Source organism: Sminthopsis crassicaudata, chromosome 4 (assembly GCF_048593235.1).
Source record: "Sminthopsis crassicaudata isolate SCR6 chromosome 4, ASM4859323v1, whole genome shotgun sequence".
Classification (NCBI taxonomy): Eukaryota; Metazoa; Chordata; class Mammalia; order Dasyuromorphia; family Dasyuridae; genus Sminthopsis; species Sminthopsis crassicaudata.
Window position 1 is genome coordinate 374756961 of NC_133620.1, and position 21934 is coordinate 374778894.

Genomic DNA, 21934 nt, shown 5'->3' on the forward strand with positions numbered 1-21934 from the left:
TGAGTTGAAATCTGCTTTTTTAAACTTCCACCTATTGTGCCTTGCTACCGCTTCTGGGGTCAAGAAAAAAACATCTAACCCATCTTCCAAGGGACAGCCCTTCCAGTATTTGAAGATAATTATCATATGCCCCCCCCCCCCAATCTTTTCTCTAGGATAACCATTTCTAGTTATGGCAGATTTTCTTCACTGTCATTTCAATGCCTAGGACCCTAGGATTTAGAGCTGAAAGTGACTTTACAGGTCATTTAATCCTATCTTCTCATTTTACAAAAAGGAAACTGAGGCACAGAGAAGCTAAGTGACTGTTTTAGGTCACTCAAATAAGTAGCAGTGAGGATTTGAAATCTGATGTTTTGATTCCAGATTTTCAAGTCTACTCTACTGTCTCCTAAGATTTTTTTTTCCTCCTTCTTACTCTTTGTTACACTCTTTCCAATCTAAAGATCCTTTTCCTCTTTTGGTAAATCCAAATCAAAATGAGAATTCGGGGCAGGTCTAGGGAATATATATGGTGGTGAGAGCCCCAGGAAAAAAAAAATTAAGCGATAAATGAGAAGGGAATAGGGAAAGGAGTAATTAGATGGACACAGAGACTGAGGAAATAGTTTTGTTATATACTGGTATCTTAGAAAGGTTTGTAGGAACAGTAGGTAAGAGGGACTAGAACTAGAGCTAGAGAGAATCTGATGAGGAATTAGATTGGGGAAGCAGCTGATCCTTTACCTCTTCTCTCTCAAAATTCCATTTTCCCTGGACTCACCCTACCCCAGGGCTACATTTTCAATGTCTCTCTGTTCTGTTCTGGAAGCAGAAGGTTTGGCACTGAGAAGAGAATTGTGTGGCTTTCCCCCTTCCCCTCCCCTTCCTCTCCTCCCTGCCATCTGACAGCCCCATTGTGGCTTCGACCTTTGTAGGGTGATTCCAAGGGGAAGGAACCCCCTCCCTCCCACCATGCCCTCACTCCTCTGTTGCTCTGGGGTGATGATGGGATCCTGAGGAGGATGCTCTGGAAAGGAGTGAAGACCCAATTTCTGAGATACAGCCTGTTCTCGGTCAATAGATTTATCACCCGTCGCAGCTGGTCACCTCTCCCCCTCCCTATCCCTACTCCCTCAGGGGCAGCAGCTGGGCGAGCCCCTCCTCTTCCCCTTTGTAGCTCCAGTTGATTTTCCAGTTAATAAAATGGGGAGGAGGGGGAGAATCATTGCACTGCCTGGGGAAACACTTCCCTCCTGATGGCATCTCCCCATACTCCACTCTCCCTCTTGCCCTTTACTGTCCACTTCACACACACACACACACACACACACACACACACACACACACACACACACACACTCACCAATCTAAAAATTGCCATTCTGGTACACCAAGCAGCTATCGCTCTCCTCCGGGATTCCCCACCTTCAACTCCTGCTTTCCTCCCTATTCTCTTCTTTTCTTTCCCAGTTTACTCATCCCCTTGCCCCTGGCCTAGGTGACCAGAAGTTTTAAAACTTAAAGGGACCTTAAACCCACTTTTACAGAGGAGGAAACTGAGGCCTTAAGGGGATAAGTAATTTACCCAAGATTGGAATAGGTAGTTACAAAATTCAGCATACAAAATTCAGAGCCCCCAAGTTGAAACATATTTTCTCCTTAAGCAAATATGTTATGAAAATATGTTTCTTGGTATAGTGGATAGAGTACCAGCCCTGAAGTCAGGAGGACCTGAGTTCAAATGTGACCTCAGATACTTAATACTGTGTAGCTGTGTGACCTTGGGCAAGTCACTTAACCCCAATTACCTCAGGAAAAAAAAAGAAAGAAAAAAGAAAATATGTTTCAACTTGAGGGCTCTGAATAACATTTTTGTTACTATCCATTGTAATGTCGGGTAAATTACTTACCTTTTAGCAAACAACTGGTTTTTTTGTTTTTGAGGGATGAAGTATAACTTGCTAAAGTAGAATATGATGGCAGAGCTGAGATTTGGACTTAATTCCTTTTATTTTTTCTAATATTTTACTTTACTAAATTGCTTTATTTACTGAAGCCAAAAGAAAAATGAAACTATCTGCCTGGGAACACACATACACACACAATACCCACATATTTATAGTATATAATTATATATACATATGTATATATGTATATATAGTATATAACGTAGTATAAGCTCACATATACATGCATACACACATACATACATACATGTATACAGAGTGAAAGAAGGAAAAGGAAGACAGATTTCAAAAGAAAGAGAGAAAAATAGAGGGGGACAGATTGAGAGAGAATGAGAAGTGGGGAGAGAGGGAGGGAGAAAAGGAAAGAGGAAGGAAAAGAGGGAAAGAGAATGAGAGAGAGAGAGAGAGAGAGAGAGAGAGAGAGAGAGAGAGAGAGAGAGAGAGAGAGAGAGAGAGAGAGAGAGAGAGAGAAAGCGCTAGTAAGTTATGATAGCTGTCTTCCTGTATTTGAAAGACTGGCCTGTGGAAGAAGTGTCCTTGTTCTATTTGTCTATTTGATACAGTGATATGATGGGAAGGGAAAAAAAAAAATTGGCTTTAGAGCCTGAAAGACTCAAGTTCAAGTCCTGTGTCTGATATACTAGTTCTGGAACCCTGAAAAAGTTACTTGACTTTACAGTGTTCTAGACAATTCTCTAAGGTTACAAAATACAGAGAACCGCCAACTTATATTAGTGGAGGGAGTTTCTTCACCTGAGAGTTTCCTATGTCAGTAAAATCATAGGTTCAGTTCCTCTGTGCCCCTGCTTAGCCTTCAAGCTGTGGGTGAACACTGAAGAGAGAGCTTTAAGCTTTTTGTGAAGAACTTCCTGACATTTAAGAGATGATTCAAAGTGGAGCAGGTTGCATCAGAAGGTAATATGCTTCTGCCCACTGGAGGGTCTTCAAAGAAAAGCTGTTTTAGAGGGAATTATTATTCAAGTATGAGTTGAACTTGATGGCTTCTGAAGTCTCTTTCATTTTGGAGGCTTTGCAGTAACCTCCACATCAAAATGAGAAATCAGACAAAAGTTTAATAAAGAAAAAGGACAAGGAATTGTAAAGGGTAATGAGAAAACTGAGCCCAGGAGCAAGAGGGATGGGAGAGGTCAGAGCAGAGATGGAGATAAAGGGATGGACAAGAAGACAGTCAAACCAGAGATCCAGTTGCTATGAGAGACCTTACCTTCTCTTCTTTTGAAGGCTGAGGTGGAGTAAGGCTGGGGTAACCCAAGAAAAGGGGCACAAAGAGATGAATTATTACATGAGGTAATAGTTGCTTTACAAAGTGGTGGAGATCCCACACACATTGAAAGAGGATGAAAACAGAGTTTCATGGAGTAACCATGTTTATTCTTGGATGTCATATCCTGTGTGTAAAGTCCTTCGATTCAGTGCCAACTTCCACTCTCGTGGTTTTCAAGCCAGGACCTCTGATGCCAAATCTAGTGTGCTTTTTACCTCTGCTATTCTGCCCCACTAATGCCTTCATCCCTCATCCATCTTCCCTGTATCTTTGCTCTTTCGATGACTCCCTTCTCAGTTGCTTCCCCCCTCACATGATATTTGCCCCTCCCTTCCCTTCCATTTTCTCCTAATATTCCCTTATCTCTGATCTCTACTACAAGACCCCTGACTGGAGAAATGGGTTAGTGGGCTAGGACTAGGTCTCCAGCAAAGGAGAATAGAATAGAATAGAGAAGAAAATCACTCTCACTCTAAAATGAAGATGATATAGATGAGGGGAGAGCAGAGTCTTGACATGACTATGGAGAAAATAGAATGCAAATTCAGGGTTGTTATTTTTTTTAGGAGTGTTTTATTTTTTCCAATTACATGTAAAGAGAATTTTAAACATTCATTTAAAAATTTTTGAGTTCTAAATTTTCTCCCTACCTCTCCTCCTATCTCCCTAAAAAGGTTAGAATTTTAAATAGATTATACATGTACAATCATGTAAAGCATAGTTCCGCAGCAAATTGTTTTTATTCATCACAAAAATCATTGTGCATTGGGATCTCTGAAAATTCTCATCAAATGCACGTTCTCTATCTGACCTTAAAGCTCATCTTGAAAAATAACAACAATAATGACAGTTATATAGTACTTTGTGGTTGGCAGTTTACAAATATCATCTCTTTTTATCCTTACAACAACTCTGGGAAGTTATTATTATCCTCGCTTTATTATAATTATATTATTATTAACTTTACCAATGGGGAAACTGAGGCTAAAGTGATCTGTTTGGGGTTGTGCCAATCTGAAGTCAGATTTGAACTCAGATCAGGTCTTCTTTGATTCTAGGTCAAGTCATGGATGGCTGGCCACTTGTCCAAAAGCTGAGCCATAAGAGGAGATTTCCTGCGTCTGGTAAAGCTTGAATTTTACTTGTCCCTGTCAGGAGGGGAGGGGGAAAAGGCATGGATTAGGAATGGGGCCTGGCTCTGCCATTTACCAGCTCAATGACTTTGGGCAAAGTCTGTGGGCCTGATTTAGCTCATCTGTGAGATGAAGTCCTTGATCCTAATATCTTCTAAGGCCTTTTCCAGCTCTAAATCTATCATTCTTCCAAGTCTAAATCCTATGATTCTGTGCATAATCTTGCAATCAATTCTCAATTTTCTGCACTAATAGAGATGAGGAGGAAAAGGAGATTAAAAAAACAACAACAACCCAACAATCATTTCTCTTTAGCTTTGGAGTGTGTTTTTCCCCCTTAATACTCAAATGGAGGAGTGCTGGAATGCTACAATAATATCTGACACAGTTACTAAGCACTTTATGCTTACAAAGTTTATTTCATTTGATACAAACATACTATAAGATAGGTAATGTAGGTATTATTATTCTTGCTTTACAAATGAGAAAACCGAGACTCAGAGAGATTGTGCCTGGTCAAGGGCCACCCAGTTATGTTTCAGGATGAAGAGCTGACAAATGATAAGCTATTCATTTCCCCCAAACTGCTCTCTCTCTTCCTTTCTGTTCCCCATTCTCTAGTCTACATGAGAAAAATGACATAACTTTTCCAGCATGAATATACAGCCCCAGTTTAAGCAGACCTGACCCCTTTCCTCTGTTTTTCTTTCTAATTCATAACTTCTCTGGCTGAGGCTTCCTTTCAAATCCCATCTCTGACATTTACTAGCTGTGTGTCTGTGGACGAGTCACAGCCATGCTGAGCTTAATTTGGTTTATATGCAAAATGGAGCTATTAGTAACATTACTACTTATCTAACGGATTGTAAGGATCAAATTGAATAATTTATGCAAAATGCTTTGCAAACCTTATAATGTTACATATATGCCAGCTATTATTATTATTATCTCCTTTTGAAAGTATGATAGGAAAGAAAAGATTAAATATTTTGCTCTCAGCAGAGGAAACTTTAATTCTTTCCTTCTGTCTCCTGCTGGGCTGTCAAAAGCAGAGGCAATATCAACAGAAAGTAATGGGGAAGCAAATGGGGAGAAAGATAGAATGAATTCCAGTTTTGCCCTATCTGGGCTGGAATTTCTGGGAGATGACTTCTTTCCTAGCTTTTCCCACCTGGGAGCTGGGCATTTGCTTTTCCCGTGCATATGAGGTTTGGGAGTTGGAAGACCCAGAATATACACAGACCCTAAGGCTTCTGCTTTCAAAGTTGAATTCCCCCAGAAGCTTCTACATGGGCTTGCTTTTGATGATCCCAGAGCTGCCAAGGCCAAGGGATTGCTGGGAGAACTGGCTCTGAGCCCCAACTTCTGAAACAAAAAAATTGAGGGGTAAAAACTCTGTTCCAGCTCAGTGATGGACATGTCTTGGGTATCTGAGATCTTCACCATCACTGACTGTTCTGTGTTCATGGTTCTCTAGGCCCTACCATTTTATCAAAGAGACCCAAACCAGGCCATCTCGGCCCAGCTGTGATATTTCCTCAGGAAAGCTAGGGATGTAGCTATGGAGGGAGGGGAGGAGAGAGGGCAAGCAGGCAGGCAGGCGAGAAGTACCAGTGAGTTACACCGTTATAAATACACTTTAGGGCCGTGTGACTCGACCATAAATCTCCGGCTGTGCTCAGGTGATGTCACCCGACGCGGGCCTGTATTTATAGCTTTGTTCACTGTTCCCCGGGATTTTTTTTTCCACATTCAAGATAATATGTGTGTGTCCCATTCCCCTCACCCCACCCCCAACTCCCTGAACAATGGAAGATAAACTCTTCAGTCACTGCTTCTTTCCTCTGCTTCTCCTCTTCTCAAGCTCTCCCAGAAGGGTGAATTCATGAGCTCCTTCAGGTTCTGTTCTTCTTGCTAGCTAACCTTTCTTGCTTGTAGCTGCATTAAGATGGGAACTCAGTGCCCTTTTCGATTTAGGAAGAATCCCAGGTCACCTTCTCTGGTCAGACTTTTTCATCTTATACTTATATCATAGCTCTAGAAGGGCAGGGACCTCAGAGATCATAAATCCCCCTCCCAGTGTTGTGGTAAAAATCAAACGAGATATTTGCACACACACACACAAAATAGTAGGTTCTATATAAATGTGTATTTCCTTCTCTTCTTCCTCCCTAAACCAGCACTTTCTCAATGATAGTTTTCATATGATACAATAGACTTTCTCAGACAATACATTGTGTAGTCAAGCTTCTCCCTTCTGGGTGTAGGAAACTGATTTTTTAATGCAGATGACATGTTTCTCTATTAAATACTAATGCCAATTTTATAGATGGGAAAAACAAAGTTCAGAAAAGGAAAAGACTAACCTAACATCATAATGCAAATGAGTAATATGTCAGAGCTCCACAACCTCTGGTTGCAAGGGTCCCTAACTCAGGACTGTTAAGATTTCAGTTATCACTAACCTTGGAACACAGTGATTACTGCCCATCTTTTAAGCATTCATTGTATTCTCAGACTGTGGGGTCATGAATGATAAACCAATGCAAAAACTGAATCCCACGAATACACACAACATGGTAAAACACTAGATAGACTCCATCCCATCTCCAAGAAAAAAGTCACCCAGCTAAATTATTCCCCAAAAGTTGTACTGATCTATTTCAAAGAAACTTCAGTAGGCTCTTTGCTCTCCTTCCTATTAATACAACCAGAATGCAGTAGATGGGGCAGAGAGATGGCACAGTGGATACAGTATAAACCTGGAGTCAGGAAAAGGAATCTTCATGAGTTCAAATCTGGCTTTATTAGCTATGCAAATCTGGACAAATAATTTAACCTCATTTGCCTTAGTTTCCTCATCTGTAAAATGAGCTAGAAAAGGAAATGGCAAACCAGTCCCAGATCTTTGCCAAGAAAACTCCAAATGGGATTAGGAAGTTTCAGGCATGACTGAAAACAACTGATAGGAACAAAAATACAGTAGATGAGTCAATAAAGGGATACAGACCCAGGTGCCTGAGCATTTATAAGCAAGCTATAGGCAGTCTCAGAAGATGATGCTTTCCTGTTATGTTGTCTGTCCTGTCCTACATATCAATTACCTTGCTTTCCTAACTGATAATGTCGTTTCTCAGTAAAAGGTTATTTTCTTCAAATAGTATTTCTTGGACTTCAAAGTTCTTCTGCTCTGTCCCCAATTCCCTTATCTCTCCTTCCAATATAAATGCCTTCATTTTCTGGAACACTGTTCACCATCAAAATCCTGGATCTAAGATTAGCGTGTTCCAGATGGACAAGTCTGAATATCAACTCCCATCTGCCCTGTCCCTTCCATCATCATCTCCCCAAAGCTTATCCTTTCCCCCTGTTCCTTATTAACCTTGATTCACAATGTCCTTCTCTAGGAAACCTTTCAGATGGAGCCCACCTGTATCCAATCATTTCCTTACCTTCCAATACTTCGGTACTCCTGTTTTTCATTCTAGATATACAAAATAAGCTTTCCATGTCTCTCTATAGGCTTTCAATCTAGAAGGGATCTTAGAGATTCTCCAATTCAGATGTTTCATTTTATAGATGAAGAAACTAAGACTTAGAGAGCTCACACAGCTAACAGCTAGCAAAGCTGGATCTGAACCCAGGTTCTCTAAGTCAAAATTACTTCCCCTTCAAAACCTTAAAGTTTCCTTTCCCAGCCTTCTCTCTATCAGATTTCCCTCATCTTTCTCTATCCACAGTCCTCCAAACTTTCTCAATAAATAAACAGATCTATTTCTATTTGCAACTCATAACTCGGGCATGATTATAGGTAGAAGAAGAAAAGACAGGCATCTTATCTCTTTCTAGATACTCCCTAAGCAGTCTATTAACCATATCTACTAACCATATCATTCATTCATTCACCAATAAATAAATAAATGAAAGCTAATAATAACAGCTTGTATTTGTGTTGTGTTTTAGCTCACAAAGCACTGTCACATGAATTGGCTCATTTGATTTTCACAATCTATCAGGGAATAGATCACACCCAGCACTTTAAAGTTTGAAATGTTCATTCTTCACGACAAGCTTGTAAGGTAGGCAGGGCAGATATTATTAGCCCCATCTCTCATATGCTTCAGCTATTTTCACCTGAAAAGAGTGCCTCAGCTCTTCTTAGGGCTTAGTTCAAATCCCATCTTCTACAAGAGGCCTTTTCTGGTTCCCCCTGTTGTTAGTGCCCCATTCTACCTATGACTATATTTATTTTGTGAAAATTTTTTATTCACTTATCAGTATTGATGTTGTTCTCTCCCATTGAGAGAAAGAGCTCCTTTGCTCTTATCATTGTATCCCTAGTGCCTAGCATGCTACCTAGCATATTACACATTTGATAATACTCATCAATTATGATTTGAATATTACTTGAAACATGAAATAACTTCCCAAGGTCACCCACTAATGACTGTCCTTGGGTTCAGGACACAACCCTAGGTCTTCAGACTTAAGCCCAGTGCTCCTTCCAACATTTGTTGTACTTCTGCTTTGGTCCCATCACTATGTTAAGGGCACTGTGAGAGATGGAGCACAAAGAAGAGTAAAACTTGATCTTCCTCTTTTTGTGTCTGCCCCTAGCACCAGGATAGAGTTTGGCAGAGTTGGGGGGAAAGGGAGGCTGGCTTTTAGTGCTGGAGGGGGAGGGGGAATGCCAATGGACTGAAAATGGTGGGTTGGTGCCAGGGGCTAATCGCTGATCATGCCTTAGAGATTGGCCCTGATTGAGCCACTGATGGATGGAGGGCCCAGAGGGATATTAAAACAATCTCTCCCATCTGTCCATATTGAAGATACCACCATGACCGTCAGCTGGATCTTACGGACACTGCCAGATATATCCCCTGGCATAAGGTTAGGCAGCTGGTGGGGATGGGACACACAGCAGTCATCTGGTACCCCTAGAACAAGTCATCTGGCTGTTTTAAGTGGCTGTGGTCAGCTATGGCAGAGACCAGGGACTGGAAGACAGGAAATCATGGGTCTCTGCTTTAGGGAAAAACTGTCTGAACATGGGCTCTAAAAAGGACTGTGGATAATCCCACTTGTGAAAATGATCTTTTCCTCCTCAAATTTTCTAACATAATTTAATCTGCATTTCTCATGTCTTTACCACACCAATGTCATATTATATTTATCTTTAATTATATTATTCACAACCCCTACCCCATTAAAATTTAAACATTTAAAATCCTTGAGGGTTGGTTTATCCATTCTCAAGGCAACTAAATGGCACAGTGGACAGAGTGCTGGGCTTGGACTCAGTTCAGATCTGGCCTTATCACTTATCAGATCATGATCTTGAGCAAGTCACTTAGCCAGCACCTTCAAGGGCTGTGGTGAGGACCAAATGAGAAAGCTGTGTTTGTAAAATGATGAATACAGTGCCAGGCATGAAGTAAGTACTATATAAATGTTGTTATTATTCCTCTTGTTGAAATAAATTTAAATATTTATTCATTAAACACAGATAGAAACCATTGCATATCTATATCAGGTATCTATATACCAGGTTGTCCCTTATCTATAGAATAGCAGGACTCCGAAGAATGATGATTGGTTCTAGTCTTACCTTACTATATGACCTTTTGTCTCTTTACTCCTTAGTTTTCTCATATCTATGTAATAAGTTTATTTCCCAAAGTGATACTGGACACATTCATCTCTCTAGGTTCTCTAGAGTATCTCTTCCCTAATGCTTATTGGTTCAAGTCTCCACTGGTTATATTCTCCCTACTTACTGATTGCAATGACTAGCAATCCAGTTTTTTTTTTTAACCACTTAACATCAATTAACTTTTATCAAGGTATATTATTTTAAAGGTAAACACTAATAAAAATAGAAGTGTTTCTCTTCCTTCCAAATCCTTAGGGCACTTTTCTACCTATATCAGGGCTTCTTAAACTTTTACCATTTGAGGCCCTTTTTCACCTGAAAAAATTTTACATGACCCTGGGCACATAGATATATAAAATAAGTATACAAATCAAGTATTTACTGATGAAAAATCATAATTTCATAACCCTCACATTTAACTACATGTTGCCATATGTGGTTGCAAGCTTTATCTTATTTCACCTCCTTTTCTGGAAATAGTCAGCTCAAACATTTAAATGACTCATTTTTTATATAATATTGGTCCTATCACATTCACATCCAGATCTCAAGCATGATTGCTTGAGGTTTACCATTTTAGTTACTGTTGTGGTACTTCCTAAAGATCATTTTCCTCATATCATCCATGATAAGATGGTTGTAAAACAGATCCTAGAATGCTGGGATACCCAATGCTCACCCTCCTGATCTTTTGAAACTGACAGATTTCCCATCCTTTTACTTAGAATAGAAAAGAATGATCACAAAGACCAAGGACTGACATGCATTTCATGGGGCCATGTAACTTTGGAGGGGAGAAGGCTCCAGGCCTCAACCTTGTCTCTTACCAGACACTTCAGGGAAGGAGTAAAAGAGATCAACCCAGGTCAAGCATTCAAGAGAACAATAGAGGCACTGGTCAATAATGCTTTCTTTAAAAAAATAAAATAAAACAACACCTTAATTTTGGGGGCAGCTAGATGGCTCAGTGGATAGAACACTGTCTCTGAAGTTAGGAGGACCTGAGTTCAAATGTGACCTTAGACACTCAACACTTTCTAGCTATATGACCCTCAGCAAGTCACTTAACCCCAATTGCCTCACATATATACTTTTTAAAAATTACTAAAAACAAAACAAAACAAAAACAATTGCTAAAAATTAAAAACAAAACAATTTTTTTAGTATATGAAATCAGTCTAAGTTCCAAATAAAGATGACCAGCTCAGAACCACTTGTAGAATGTCTATAGATCGCATGAAACATCATTTCCATTAGGCACCATCACAATCCACCCAGAGGCTGTGTGTACTTATTCCAGTCCCTACTCTGTATAAATAAGGACAATAATATCTACTCTTATCTGTCTCACAGGGTTGCATATCAGACTTCAGCAAGACTATGATAAAAAGCACTTTATAGCAGGAAGAGCATATATGAATATGTCACAATAGTACCTGTGCTCTGGAAGGCTATGCCTTTTGAACATATATCCAGATAGAGCTGATTAATTAATAAACATTCATTAAGTAGGTATTATATGCCAGATACTGTGCTAGGTGCTGGGAATTAAAAAAATAAAAACAGTCTCTTTCCTCAAAGTGCTTTATAATCTATAGGGGAAAACAACATGCATGTATGTAGGTATATAAAAATATATACCAAATAATAATAAATAAAATAATATGTAAAAAAGAAACACAAATTCCTTTTTTGGTGGGTAGGAAGGGATAGGGGCAGGGAAGAGGCTATGCTGTTGAAGCACAGATCGATAGGTCCTATCTACTTTAGTAGAATGGCTTGGAATCAAGTCTTGAGAACAAGCCACAGAGTTCATGAAGATGTCCTACTCAGGTACTGAATAACTGCTGTGTACATCAATGGAAGCTATCCTATTATAATAGCCTCCTAACTATTTTTCTGAGAAGAAGCTAGGTGGCACAGTGAAGAGAGTGCAGGGCTTGAAGTCAGGAAGACTCATCTTGAGTTCAAATTCAGCTTTGGACAAGTCACTTAATCCTACTTATCTCAATTTTCTCATCTGTAAAATGATTTGGAGAAGGAAATGGCCAACCACTCCAGTAACTTTGCCAAGAAGATCCCAAATAAGGTCACTCATAAAAAGTCAGACATAACTGACTTTTTTGTCTTGCATATGAAAGGGAGGGGCTTACAAATATGTATATTTACTTCTGTTAAATTACAAAGTTCATGAATGCAGAAACAGTATCTCATCTAGGCTCCATATCTCTCCCAGTGGCTAGCAAGGTGGACCACAAATAGTGGATGCTCAGGGCATGTTTGTTAAAAGAACAAATTCAACCAGGGATCCCTGAAGTATTGAAGTAATAATAATAATGTCACATTTATAGAGCAGTTTAAGATTTACAAAGCACTTCCCTTACTACTATTTTTTGTTATTATGGCTTAGTATTGTCATCATTTTAACAATAATTAGTATCACCATCGGGCTCTTTAGAGAATGATCCCCACCTCTACTGTCCCAATTAGGACACAGGCACTCTGACAGACACCCCCACCAATTCAGTAGTGTGGCTCATGTCCTTCTAACTATTTATTCTAACCCACAGATTCTACTGTAGGAACCATGCTCTTTAAATACATATTGTGAGGCCCCTATGGCCAAAACAAAGGAATGTGTCTGTACCTGAGTGTTGACTCATCTCATTAACCAGCAAAGACCTTAGGTGCTATGAATAATGTATTATGCATTAATTACTCACCCGCCACTGTAATGGGAGCCCAAGTTTGGGGTTCTTTCACTCTTTCTACTCTATCCCACCTAAAACTGTCTACAATGGAGTGTCCCATTTACACCTTCAATTATTTCTGCTTGCTTCTAGTGGGCAACTCTCACCTCTCTGCCATTGCCATACTTTATTCATGTTAGAAAGAGCACTAGATTTGATAGCAAAAAGATTCAGATTCAAATTGAAGGTTTGCTACTGACTACATGAATGATCTTGGGTCTAGTCACTTAACTAACTTCTCTGCAAGAAAGTTTAACTCACCAGTAAAATGAAAGAGTTAAACAGAATGATCTATAAGGTTTCTTTCAGTTCCAGATTTTATGATTCTCTCCTACCCTCTATTTCATCCCCTCAGGACCAGGTTCTCCTTGTCATCTAATAGGGGCAATTAGCTAATCTGTTAAGCTCATTGTACTAATGTGCCAAAGGGAAAAGGTTGTATGAGCCGCTGCTGACCTCTTTAATTCCTAAACTATATATGTTCAGTTACTATGAGGGACTTCTAGAAACAATAAGTATTGGTTGAGCATTTTTATAGTATTATCTGCTATAAATAAAATAGTAGAAGAATGATAGGGTAAATTTTATAAACTAGTACAGATGAAGTTGGTGTAAAATCTCTTTGGAATGAATCAAAGATATTCAATAATTCAATATATAAGTACTCTATATATACTCTATGTGCCTCAGTTTCCTTATCTGTAAAATGGGACCAGCAATACTTTCATAACCAGACAAGTTTGTTGTGAGAAAAACACTTTACATATATTTCATGAGAATATGAAAGAATCTAAAATTTTGTCAGAATAAAGGACTTTTGTTTTAGGGAAGTTCCTTCACCACTACAGAAAACCCTAGAGTAGTCCTAAGCATGTAGAGGTTAAGGGACTTGTTCAGGATCACACAACTAGTGTCAGAAGTGAGATCTGAAGCCTAGTTTTCCTCCCATTCCCACCCACTCTAGCACTCTATACTTTGAGTCACACTACTTATTCTTTAAAAATTTGGAATTATAAGGTTTTGCAAAAGATGAATGTTCAAAAGAGATAATTCAGGCCAGTTCCAATAGGCTTGTGATGGAGAGAGCCTTCTGAATCCAGAGAGAAGACTGTGGAGACTGAATGTGGATCACAACATAGTATTTTCACTTTTTGTTGTTGTTGTTGTTGGTTGCTATTTGTTTTCTTTCTCATATTTCCTTTTTTGATATGATTTTTCTTGTGCAGCATGATAATTTTAAGAATATATATATGTATATATGTATATATATATACACATATATATAAGAATTACACACACATTTAACATATATTGGATTACTTGCTATCTGGGAGAGGGGGTGTGGGGAGGGAGGGAGAAAAAATTTGGAACATAAAGTTTTGCAAGAGTGAATGTTGAAAATATCTGCATATATTTTGAAAATAAAAAGCTATTTTTTTAAGATGAATGTTGAAAATTATCTTTGTATTTAGAAAAATAAAATAAAGAAGAAGAAAAAGGAACATATTTCTTTAGGGAATGGCCAAGAAAGGCTTTTTTGCCTTCTCGGATTACTAATTTTTGTCCTAACTTTTAACACTTAAACCTTGACCCCAAAGGGTGGAGAGTTCTGACAGTGGTCCTCAAACTTTTTAAATAGGGGGCCAGTTCACTGTCCCTCAGACTGTTGGAGGGCCGGACTATAGTAAAAACAAAAGCTCACACTGTCTCCTCCCTTCAGCCCATTTGCCATAACCCAGCGGGCCCCATAAAGGTCCTCAGCGCCCTGCATCTGGCCCAAGGGCCGTAGTTTGAAAACCCCAGATTTAAGACATGGCTATTATTAGGTCGTAAAACATTAGTGTTTGCATTGAATTATGCTTTGTGATTCATCTTTTAGAGAAATATTACTGCCAATCTAACCATCAACTCTAGCCACTTACCTCTGAGGCTTTCTGATCCTCATCTACCTCGGAACTCCAATCCTAACTTCTAATTTAAACTAGGGGTTAATCTTGTCTTTGTGATCCCCAATACTATCCCAGGGATTCTTATGCTGGGAATCTTTAGGGAATTTGGGAATTGTTTCTGTAGTTTCCAAGAGATTGAAGCTACAAAGTACTAAGCCCCCCTGCTGTGTGATAACGGACTGTGGGGTGAGAGAACTAAAAGGAGTGAGCTGCTTCCAACCACACCCAAAGCCTCCAGCTATCATTGATAGTTCTTTACTTAGAGTGAAAACTCTAGAGCTGGAAAGAGTCATAAGAGACCCATTTCACAGAATAGAACAGTCCCCAAAACATTAAATGACTTCTCCAATGTCATAGGAATTATTAGTTTTGATCATTTGAACTGAGATTCTCTGATCTCAGAGCCAGAACTTTGTACTTAAGTCACTTGAATTGAAGAAGACTAGCATTGTAGAGCATGTGACACATATTTGATGGTGGTGGCACTTGCCACATACGTTGTGTGAGGGATACATAGATGGGGTCCAGGGAGATGGGAATAAGAGAAGACTAAGAAGAAATATTGGAATTATTGTATGTTCTCTTCCCCCTTTCTCTGATTCTCTGATTGTATCCTTTGCTGAAGTTCCCCCCCATGCCCCCACTTTATTATTTACCCTGATACCCCAGCTCTGCATCTTCCTCTTCTCCCCAGGGTATATCTCCTTGGTTGGGTAGTTGGTTCAGAGCAGAGATCTTCCCATCCCTGTGTGCTCAAGCAATGAAATCCTAATTAAGCTTAATAAGCGGTAACTGGCCCATTTAGTGCAAATTGTCTCCCCACGTTGCAGTCATAATACAAAGCATTAAAGGGGAAGCACCATAAATGGACAGCATTGGAGTTCAGTCATTTCAGGAAGATGGTAATATGAGGTGTTCTCAATTCCCTAGGTGAATTTATTTCTAAAGTGCCTTCAGGCCCTTGCTACTAAGCACATCACACTCCTCAAATAATCTGGAGACGGATACATCACCTAACTGAGACCTACAAAGCCAGAGATGGACCACAGAGGTTATTGATTTAGCACCCTCATTTCCCAGATCAGGAACTTGAAGTTCCCCCCAAATTGTGGCCTTCCAGAGTGACATCACATAGGAAGAAAAAAACAGATTCTTTCATATCATTCCACTACAGCTTCCCTCCTCCTCTCAGCCAAGCCAAACCCTACTTCCTAGATTTTCAGGACCTTTTTGCTCTTCTTACCCAGGATGATCTGGTTGTAAGACCTTTAAATTCTAATCTCCCTGGATACTATGCAAAAGCATCCCTGCCCTGTATAGATAATAGTCTTATTCTAGTATTCCCAGCCCAGCCTCCATCCCTTCTAGACCCCAAACCTCCCCATCTATAGGAAGTAGAAAACAGTGATTCCCACTTCTGGGCTGACAATTACTGGTGTGTATTGAAATCTTTATCGACCTTATAGCCAAAGGAAATAAAGCCTCCTTGGGATTGCTCCTTTCAACCTTGAAGAGGCAAGGAACTGTATGAATGTTGTTCTGAGTGTTATTATTGGGGCAGCTGGCCTTTTGATGAGATTTTGAGCACATCTGGGAAACCATTCACTTTTCAGGTTGGAGGAAAAAAATAGGGTGATACCAAAGCTTGTAGCCTTGCTAGGTGAGACATTCCCCAGATCCGAACCATCTCTTTTCCCTTCCTTTAAAAAGCAAGGAACCTCTCCACCAAGCAAGAAATGTCAAGGGATAGGGGCAGAGGTGGGTCAGCCTAATGTTTCTTTTCCTTCTCCCTATAAAAGGGCACTCATTGCTAGTTCCTTGAAAGTCTTATGGAATTTTGAGATCAAAGAGAGTTGTCTCCTAATCTCTATCTTCCTCCTAGTGCACATCAAATACTTGGCACCTTTGATAAGAGAAATACATTATTAGCATTGCAATTGGGAAAAGTGAGATGAGAAAGTAGAAAGGACTTTGGAACAGTAACAGTTGTGAAATGTGAAAATGGCAGAGGGGAAAAGGAACAGGGATATCCTTTCCTCAAAGAAAATGAAGGTAAGTTCCTTACTTCTCTGGAGTCTTTGGAGTCTTACCCAGGGAGAGAGGGATAAATAAAATGAGCCCTGTCAGTTTCCAGGACCTTAAAGTTCTTATAACCCTGACTTCCTCCAAAGCTGAAAATTTAGATTGCATCCCATCTTCCTCTCCTCCTTCTTCCACAGGCAGCATGGAGATGGCATCTTAGCAAGGGGAAGAGGACAATTTATAGGATTGTTCTGCTGTCCTCAGCCCACAGCAAGGAAAGGAATTCATTCCTTTTCTTGCAATGACTTCTTCCACTGATGGCCATAAATTGCCCAGTCAGGTTCTTCTCTGACCTCTTGTTCCTTTTGTGCTCAAAAAATGTCTTAATATTTATCCTGACTCTATACACAATCCCACTGCCTCTCATTTTTTTTATCTAGGAGAAGTGATTCTTTAGAGTTCATTTATCCTGTATCTATCAATACCATACCCAACTATCCTACATACACACTCTTGTTCTGGGTGTTGGAGAGAGAAATAATTCAGAGGGAATAAGATCTGACCCCGTATCCTAGGGAGCTCTCAATATGATGGGGAACACAGGATCTATCCCTAGGGCTCCAGGACAAGACAGATAATTCGGTAAACCAAAGACAGATAATGTGTCAACTCTAAACACTAGGACTTTGAGGGTGGGTAGGAATTGGTTGGTTTGTTTATTTTTTCCCCAAGGAGTGGGGAAAGATTCATAAGAGGAAAGTGTAGCTAAATCTTGGGAAGAACTAGAAAAGAAATCTTGAAGGGCCTAGGGGAAGGAAGGTTCAATTACCCGGAATCATGAGAGATAGAAAGTTAGATTTGTTTATTTATATGTTCAGCCCTGGTTGGCTAGAAGGAGTTGAGATAAATGGAAACTGTAAGGCAAAGAGAAAAGGAATTGAAATCAACGGGAAAGATTCTGGATGTAGGATGACACAGTACAGACGAGGGTAGGATGAAGGAACCTGGGAAGACTTTGGAAGACAGGGGAGGCGTTGGGGGCGGGTGAAAGAGAGGAGGTTAATCTGCTTTAGCTATTAGTAGCAAGCTAGGGAAATCTCCTTTATTTGTTTTCAGGGCGGCAGGTGAGGGTATACACGATCCTTAGAACTCTTCTTTTATAAGGAATGAATGAATTTCGGACTGATATTGAAAGGATAAACCAGATCGGTGTACTTAGGCTGGGGGACTTCTCCTGCCTAATCCTCCCCTCAACACGTTCGCAACTTACTGAAAAAAATACAACTCCTCTCGGCCCCGACCTCCGTCTCCACGCTCCTTCCCAGGGCTGAGAGGGAGGTGGCACGATTTTAATTCTATGGGGAAGTGAACTTGAGGCCCCAGGGTTAGTGATGGGGCCTTGGGTGAACTGGAGGCAGTGGCGACCGTCCATCAGCAGAGGGCAGCCGACAGCCACGCGGATGAGCGGAGAAGCGGACAGCCATTCCTAAAAGCACTTGAATGGAAAAGACGAGGCCGGGGCAGGGGTGGGGGGCTTGGAGAGCTGGAAACAGAGGAAGAAAGAAGGCCTAAGCCTCTCTGGTTCACTTCAGCATTTGCAAAGTTGTGCGATTTCTGCGACTTCTATACACCACCCTGACCCCCTCCCCCCTTTCGCTTCTGTCTTCGAGCTGCAGACACTTGGAACCCAGGAGCCCGGGCTCCCCGGGAATCCTTAGCTCCGCCGGCGCACCGGGCTGCGAGTTAAGCACTGCGATGGGGAGAGAAAGGAGAGCGGTGCCACAGGGTTCGTAATAACCACTGGGCTCCTGGGTTCCGGCGTGCAGCACCCTCTCCTTTCTTTCTGGGAATCCCCACCCTTCCCAGTTTCTATCTGTGCTCTGAAGGGAACCAGATTCTCGGGTGCTTAGAGATCCTCCCGTTCTCTCCAATACATCATAAACGACTATTCATGCATGGCCTTTTAAAAAGGGTTCGAGTCTGCTTCTCTTAGCGTGGGACCAGCGGAAGAAAGGAAAAGGTGTCGGAAGGCCCCCTTAATTAGATGCCACTCTTCCTCATCCTGGTGGCAGCAACAGCGTTTAACTTGCCCTGCAATGCAGCTGACGGGGGTGAAGCAGCCCCTCGAGTTTGGCACAGAGAAGGTCGCACTCGGAGTTGAGCCCCGTTATCTTCCGGGATGGGAATTCGGGAGAGGGGGTGCATGCGTCCTGGCTTTCAAGAGCATTTACCGGGAATTGGAAATCTGGATTCCACGCTTCTTTTCCCAGGAGGTTAGAACAGGATTGGGGTAGGAAAGTATTCCCAAGCTTCCCAACTCCTTTAAAGAATTTGCTTCCTCTTATCATTTTCACACTCTGTCTAGACTCTCTCAGCCCCACTCCAGGAAGAAGAGGCAATCCAGCTCCCTTCCCTGGAACCCTCTCAACCCCCTCCCGGGAGCCCCAAGGCAGAAAAGATCCGGAGGGGGGAGGGGGGGGAGGGTCTGCACACCCCCCACCTCCTCACCCCCGCCCAGCGCTTTCAATGGTTCCGCCTTTTCCTTTTCTTTCTCCTTCTTTTGCTCCCCCATTCTCTCGCGCGCTCTCGTTCCCTCGATCCCTGTTTCGGCGAGGTTGTAAGGATTTGGTGGGTTTTTTTCTTGTGAGGTTGCCGTACGGGAAGGATAATGTGGGAGGTGCCGTCGAGGAAAAGTAGACGTCAGGAAGAGAGGGAAGGAGGGAGGGGAAGAGGAAAGGGAGAGGGAAAGAGACACAGAGACTCAGCGAGACAGAGAGCCAGAGAGCGAGAGACAAAGTGAGGCAGAAAGGGGGATTAGAGAGAAGCAGGGAGGAGGAGGAAGAGAAGGAGGGGGACGAGGAGGGGGGGAGAGAGAGAGAGAGAGAGAGAGAGAGAGAGAGAGAGAGAGAGAGAGAGAGAGAGAGAGAGAGAGAGAGAGAGAGAGAGAGAGAGAGAGAGAGAGAGAAGAGAGAAGTGAGTGAGTGAGTGTGTGTGTGTGTGTGTGTGTGTGTGTGTGTGTGTGTGTGTGTAGGGGGCGGGGGCGGGCGGGGGCGGGCCCCAGGGCTCCCCCTCCTCCCCCCAGCCCTCGCCTCTCTCTCTCCCTCTCTCACTCGCCAACTCCGGGCCCCAGCCGCGGGCGGGCGGGCGGGCAGACGGCGGACGGACAGCATGCTGAGCCTTCTTGTCTGGCTCCTCACTCTCTCCGACACTTTCTCCCAAGGTAAGAACCCCCCCCCGACCCCCATCCTAAAGGATTCCTTGTCCCCTCACCCTACGCCTCCGGACCCCCCCTCCTCCTTCTGGGGGTGAGGGCTGAGCACAGGACGGGGTTCGAGGAAACGATGGGGGAGTATTCCGGTTACACCCTCCCCACTTTTCTCCCAGCTTGGGGAAGAAGGTGGCGATGGAACAGGGGAGGCCACGAGGTGGACGAAGCGGTGGAGGTCGTGGAACCTCGCGGGAGGGGGCGAACGGAGCGCAGAGGAAGGGGATGAGTTTCCCATTTGATTTCTCCAAGTTGCTTTCTCTGGCTATGCAGAGCGATGGAGCCCAGAGGACCAAAGGGCTTGGGGATGATGGTGGGGCTGGGAGTAAAGATTGGATAGGAAGGACAAAGTGATCCTTACATCCCCCAGGACTGGAGGACTTACAGTTCATGAACCTGGAAACCAGTCCTGAATGTGGCCAAAATCCAGGATGCCTGGGTCCTAGCTAAAGAAAGGCTCAAGGATTTTCTGTTATCCTGGATATTGGAATATGGGAGGGGTCTTGTTTTTTGTAGGGGCAGTTAACTGGAAGCCCCCCTTTAGATGTAGAGCTGCCCCCTATTTCAGGTGGAATCTTGGGGATGGGGATGAGAATGGGGTACAGGAGAATTTGAAACCACAGCCCTAGAGCTGGCTTGAGTATGGTGGGGTGAGTTGAGGAAGCTCTGGTTAATATTTCTGCCACAGAAATTGGGTATTTATTTATTTTGATAGGAGTGGTTTATCAGTCTCCTCCCGATTTTGCAGTTTTGGGGAGTGTTGATGCCTTCTATTTGCTTAAGACTAACTTAGAAAATGAGTGAGAAATGAGGGGGCTTACCCTGGAGTCTGTGGTCCTCACTAGAGGGCAGAGGAAGATACTTATGACTTGTGTTGATTCTCTGGTCATAAGGGGTGGAGGTAAGAAGAGGGGAAGGGTGTCACAGTGACCCTTCTTCAGACAGAATCTTAACTGGGACAGGGACCTGTGGAGTAGCAGGCTTGGCCCAATGGGTCTGGTTGTAGGGGACCAAACAGATACACAGATCTGGCCATACTGAGACAGACAATGAATCACACACATAGACACTGAGACACACAGACACACTGAGACACATACTCAAGTCGAGCAGACAGACACATACACCGAGAGGCAGCTACAGAATCCTACCAAGATACAGAAATCCATAAAGATTAGACTGAGATAGAGAGTGACACAAGAACTTAAGACCCAGACTCAGACTGACATTGACACATACTGAGATGCACCTAGACACAGATACCCACACACTAACACTCATACATACCAATACATAGTTATGTTCTGATTCTCCTTCCCAAGTCACATATGCTCTATGAAATAGATACAAATAAACACATCTATAGACATAGGCTTACAGAAATCTATAGATACCCCCTTAAGAAAGAGAGGGAGAGGACAAAGAGATTCAGACCTATAGACATATATGCATATACCTACAGAGACATGAAATACACTGCAAAATGGAGGGGCTGATCTTTTATTTATTTCTTTCTGGTGATGGAATTGGGGGAGGAGGTGAAGGTAGTCTCTAGGCTGGGATGGTGGATCAGAGGTTTTCTCTTCCCACTGAGTTACCTCTATGTTTATACATTTGTGGAGTGGAGTATTCCTCCTTCCTAGTTCTGAAAACAAAAATTGGCTAGGTATGGTCTGGGAGAAGCCTGATTCCCTGCTCTCCTTCCAAAGTGAATCAGACCCTCTCTCCCCAACCCACTCTGAAGGGGAGAGGTAGCATATGGGTGGGGGTGGGGCTGGTCCTGAAGAAGAGAAGGAGACCAAGGCCAGAGCTAGGGCCCAGCCTGGCCAGTTAGCAAAAAGTTGGAAAGATGACTTAAGTTCTGACTTTGCTCAACCAGACTGCTGAAGAGGGAGGGGACAGGCTGGGGGGGGGGAGGAATGGCTGCC

General features: G+C 42.2%; 1 protein-coding gene across 2 annotated transcripts in view; it reads left to right on the forward strand.

The window, feature by feature from the left end:
- The first annotated feature begins 19820 nt into the window (after window positions 1–19820).
- The window catches only part of KIRREL1 (kirre like nephrin family adhesion molecule 1), a 154523-nt gene continuing 152409 nt past the window's right edge, over window positions 19821–21934 (forward strand). For both annotated transcript variants that reach the window (XM_074262248.1, XM_074262247.1), the window contains exon 1: window positions 19821–19961. In XM_074262248.1, coding sequence (XP_074118349.1) covers window positions 19910–19961 — 52 coding nt within the window. In that variant the 5' untranslated portion in view covers window positions 19821–19909. The remainder of the gene's footprint in view (window positions 19962–21934) is intronic.